This window comes from Orycteropus afer, unplaced genomic scaffold (genome assembly GCF_000298275.1).
Source record: "Orycteropus afer afer isolate SDZICR_OR568_19922 unplaced genomic scaffold, OryAfe1.0 scaffold00083, whole genome shotgun sequence".
Lineage (NCBI taxonomy): Eukaryota > Metazoa > Chordata > Mammalia > Tubulidentata > Orycteropodidae > Orycteropus > Orycteropus afer.
This window is the reverse complement of record NW_006921670.1, coordinates 9,640,658-9,645,708: the sequence shown is the minus strand read 5'-3', so window position 1 is coordinate 9,645,708 and position 5,051 is coordinate 9,640,658. Positions and strand designations below refer to the sequence as shown.

Here is a 5,051-nt window from a genome sequence, read left to right as displayed (position 1 = left end):
CCCCTCACCGCCACGCTGGCTCGGGTGGGGTCTGTCTGAATGTGAAGCCTCCTGCACTCCATCACCCCTCACTGCTGTGCCCATTCCTTCACCCGATCCACTCGTGCGTGAGTGAGCTCCTGCTCGTCAGCAGCAAGCAGACAACAGGGTGCACAATGGCTCCTTTCCTGTGGAAGCCCTGTCCCGAGAGGAGTCTCGTCCCAAGCTCGGGGAGGCCTGTCCCAGGAAGAGCCCCATCTCGGTGGGAAGTCCCGCCCTGGGGGAAGTCCTGTCCCGGGAGGAGTCTGCAGCTCCGAGTCCTCTCCCTTCATGGCACAGTGCCCCGACGGCCCCTCCCAACATTGCCACTCAGGGACACGGGGCTTCTCCTGTTCTCAGAGCCTCTGCTCTTTCATGGAGACCTCGAGAAGGAGACTGGAGAGTCCAAGGCAGAAAGCTAAGGAGTGTGCCCAGGTGCCCCACCACAGCTGCCTCAGCACTGGTCCCCACACCTGTGGGTGGGGGCTGGAAAGAGCATGTGCCTGGGTGTCCCCTTCGCATCCCACCACAGAGCACTTGTGGGCCATGTCAGAGAACCAAAGTGTCTGAGGGCCACTCAGTTCCAGACCAGGGAGAAGACTGGGGCAGTGCAAACGCTCACAGACACACATCCGAACCCAGCCCAGCACCCGGCCCCATCCCCCACACTCCAGCTGGCCATCTGCACCATGCTCGGGGCCTGGGTCTGCAGGAGGGGCAGTCATAGCCACTAACACCTGTGAAGGCTTCCAGGTACTGAGAGAGGCACGTCACCTACAGGCCACCTCCCCAGCAGCGCTACGGGGCAGTTATCTCCCCCATTACCGACGAGGGGGAGACTGAGTGATCTCCTGGGGTCACAGCTAGGAGCCAGAGAGAAGCTTCCTGCCCAGGCCACCTGCCCCCGAGCTCCGCCCTCTCCGAGCGGCAGGGGTCAGAGTGCAGCGCGTGTAAGAAGCACGGGGAGAGCGGGGAGAGGCAGGCCACGCAGCATGTCTCTAACCCACCCCAGGAGCCACTGATGCTGTGGTCGGAGGGCTAACGCGGGGCCACGTTTGCTCCTGTACAGCATTTGGTCTCAGGACCCCTCCCCGTGAACCAATGCCTGGAATGGGATGGGCAGTAAGGAAATACGTGGAAAGGAAGGAAAGGTAAGAGCAGAGCCCATCGCTAGGCCCCCAAACGGTCCCACTGCATGAATTCCATTTGCGGCATGAGTCACATCCTTCTCCTACCCCTGACTCAGTACTGGAAGCTTTAGTAACCCAATCTGACTCTGCTAGCTGTCAGATACTGCAGATCTTAACAAAAGGAACAGAAGGAAGAGAGGTGGGACAGACAGACAGATGGAGCACAGAGCTTCTTGGGTCACACAGAGGAACCACCACTACGCACGCAGCTACTCCTGGCTCTACCCTCTGCTCATGAAGGGGCAGCTGATGGGGGAAGAATAGAGGCTGCCAATCTCCCCTCAGGCCACCAACACGCTGTCCTCCCTGCCTGCCCTGCCCATTGCTGTCTCTGGGTACCCTTAGACAGGCCCTTGTTTTCACCCAGCTCCGTAAGGAGAATGGCTAACATGTTACTTACACTGTACTCGGCTGACAGCCCTCTGTCCGTCTCCCGAAGTGAGCTCCAAGGGAACTGTCCAGTAACTTTATATAAGTTTACAGAGAAACTAGGAGACAATGGGACAGAGCTTTAAAGGCTGGAACAGTGATTACAACCTGGAAACATTTAACTCAACAGATTTACAACGCATGTCTGGGCCTCCTCTTCCCGAGGAAACACAGCGTGCCGCAGTGCTGAGCAGGGTGGGCTTCCTGTGCACGGCCTCGCTGTACAAGCAAGCCGCCTACTTTAACTTCTAACCCAGCCACTGAACTCAGCGAGCTGCTAGGCTTCCTACTTTCTTTCGAAGTTTCCAGGCTGTGGCTTGAAGAAGGACAGGCCATACGATGTTTCTTTTGTCCCGTAGGAAAACTGAAAGGTCACCTTTTCTGCCCGCCCTAGAAGATTAGGGAGTTTGAGGCCAAGCACCTAGGAGGAAGAGAAAAACAGGAATGATCTAAAATGAAGGAGGAACTATTCGACAAACATTCAAACATATCAAAGACCACACAGATGGTGGCAGACCGGGCAATGCCATATCCTACTACACGTGAGGTCGCTGTCAGTCGGAGCCAACCCCACAGCAACTCCCCCCAACCAGCTGAGGACTCTTGTAGAAACAGGGTCAAACGCAGGCCACAGTCCTGCCTCAGCTGTAACTGCCTGCATTCTGCACTTCTCTGCTGAGTGGGCGCACCCTGCACACGGGGCTGATGGTGGGCAAGACAGGCTACACTCGCCCATTGTGAGGCTCAATAAATTCTACGAATCAGGAATTTAGGAGAAGGGGAACAAGAGACTATCATCACCAACCTTCCCCAAACCATTCCTAATTAATTCTTGATGTTAATATCTCCACCAAACATCCCAAACCCACCAACCCGCTGCTGTGGATCGCGACTCATAGCGACCTGACTGGACAGACAACAGCCCCACAAGATTTCCAAGGCTATGAGTCTTTACAGAAGCGGACTACCGTATCTTTGTCCTACGGAACAGCTGGTGGGTTTGAATGGCTGACCTTCCAGTTAGCAGCCAAGTGCTTAATGGCTGAGCCACCAGGGCTCCTTAAACAATCCAACACACATCACAACCAATTCCAGGAAGATTAAAGAGAAATCACAAACAACAACAGGCTACTTTCACATCAAGACTAGTGCCTGGAACAAGGAAGTGACCTGAAGCTATCACCAGCTTTCAGAACGGTGTCACATTTATAAAGCCCTACTTTCAAGTTCCAACACTAAAAAGCCAGCCGCTGGACCATACCATGCTGCCTTCATTGTTCCCGACCATGGTGTTGTAGCTGCCTGTCAATCTCCTTAACTCAGTCACCTCAAACGTGACGTCTAAGCCGTTAGGAAGGGCATCATCACCTATGTAGATAAAAAATACCAGACAATCAGCCAGCTGCCATTTTACATCAGGCCCCACCACCAAAAACTGTTTACTTTGTGGACAACCTCCCCCAGAAAGCACACCACACGTTCTGCAGCATCAGGGTGCTCCCCAAGCAAACGCCAGCAAGTCCAAAGGCCCGCAGTGTGCCAGGCCCTCAGGGGCCCGTCTCCTGACTGTGTCTCTGCCTGACCCGTCATCACTCTCATTCCCTCAGGTCCACCTTCCGGTTCCTTCAAGCACCTGGGGACCACCGAGCTGTGCCCTCTGACCACGGCCTGTCACAAGGCTGCCCCCTCCCTAGCACCTGGGGACCACCAAGCTGTGCCCTCTGACCACTGGGCCCGTCACATGCTGCCCCCTCCCTAGCACCTGGGGACCACCGAGCTGTGCCCTCTGACCACTGGGCCCATCACAGGCTGCCCCCTCCCTAGCACCTGGGGACCACCGAGCTGTGCCCTCTGACCACTGGGCCCGTCACATGCTGCCCCCTCCCTAGCACAGGTGCCATCCCTCCCCTCACCACTGGGCCCTGCTCCCCGAGCTACCCCAGCTTATGTATCACCCCTTCCAGGACCCTGCTTTGATCCCCGTCCCCTGCCTCCTAGTCGACAAGGGCCCCCTTACAGCATCTATCAAGTGGCACCATCACCCCATTTGCCTGCCCCCAGCCCCTCCCCGCCCAGACGCTTTCTACGAGGAGACACTGTTGTCTGCCGCTGGGTACCTGGCACAGGGTCCGACCCACAGCAGGCCTTCCTGACGAAAGAATAAACACTCACTGAATTGAGGGACATGCTCAGCATCACACAGCAAACAAGCAAATGAACAAGAACGAAAACTGCAATCTGCTTCCCAACGGCTCCCTCCAGTAAAGCAAGTTGGCCAGGAGTGCACTCAGGGGCCACCAGGCGGGGAGGTGCCTAACGCCGGTTGGCTCCCTCCTTCCGGACCTGTCTCTCAGAGCCCTGGTGTAGCCCAGGCACCCAGAAGACAGTGTCCTCACAATTCATGCCACCCCAGGCTTGACAGCAAGTCCAGTTACTTCCCAGAGACTGCCAACGGCCAGCCCTTCCAGGCCTGATACACACGTGGCCACACAGCTTTTCTGGGATCCGGTAGGATGGTCACCACTGTAACGCATACCTTGACATGTGTCGATCAAAACGTCCACCTGTCTGAAAATTCCTAGACGGAGCAATTTTTCACGAGCCTCGTGAGATTTCCGCATCACCTACAAGGGGGGAGAGACAGAGCACGTGCTCCTGTAAAGTACAGAAACCCAACCGGTGGCCACAGGGCCAGGCCATCAGTTTACCACCTGGTGCTAAGTCATCAGCCACTGAGAAAAGGCAGGGACAGGTGCAGAGACGAGTCTGGGCTGGAGGCGTTGTGTGGCAACTCCAGGTGGGAACGGTGAGAAGGCGGCTGCACACCAGGCCTGAAGCTCAGCAGACAGAGCGGCAGCTGGAAACCGAGCGGGTGGAGCAGGGTCGCGAGGCCGTCCAGGGAGCATGCGCGCAGGCCTAGACCGCTACTGCAGGAAGCAGCACGCAAGGACGGGCACGGGAAGGGGCACCGAGGGACGGACATGGGGAAGGGGGTACGTGAGGGCGGACTCGAGGAAAGGGGCATGGGAGGGCGGACTCGGGGAAAGGGGTGCGTGAGGGCGGACTCGGGGAAAGGGCTGAAAGGGAGCCACGGGGGCATGTGGAGAGGTGGGAAGAAGCCTAGGAGAGTGCCTGTCCCGGAAACCACAGGGAGAATGACCAGGAAGCAGGAGGGCACACATCAACCCCAGAGCAGTGACAAAGCAGGAGAACCCTATTTACCCTAAGTGACACAGCAACGGCTTCTTTAATATGCAAGAACCAAAAAAAAAACCCAAACCCACTGCCATCGAGTTGATTCCAGCTCACAGCGACTCCCTTCAGGTTTCTGAGGCAGTCAATCTTTATGGAAGTAGATTGCCCAGTCTTCCTTCCATGGAGTGGCTGGTGTTGAACTGCCAACCTTCTGGTTAG

The 5,051-nt window shown here is 56.6% G+C and overlaps 1 protein-coding gene across 1 annotated transcript in view; it reads right to left on the bottom strand.

Annotated features, from left to right (window-relative positions):
• SAMM50 (SAMM50 sorting and assembly machinery component) overlaps window positions 1-5,051 on the bottom strand; it is a 33,159-nt gene that overhangs the window by 17,972 nt on the left and 10,136 nt on the right. Inside the window, exons 4-7 of the mRNA XM_007941801.1 lie at window positions 4,174-4,261; window positions 2,899-3,005; window positions 1,928-2,058; window positions 1,609-1,696 (exon numbers count right to left, since the gene is read on the bottom strand). Coding sequence (XP_007939992.1) covers window positions 1,609-1,696; window positions 1,928-2,058; window positions 2,899-3,005; window positions 4,174-4,261 — 414 coding nt within the window. The remainder of the gene's footprint in view (window positions 1-1,608; window positions 1,697-1,927; window positions 2,059-2,898; window positions 3,006-4,173; window positions 4,262-5,051) is intronic.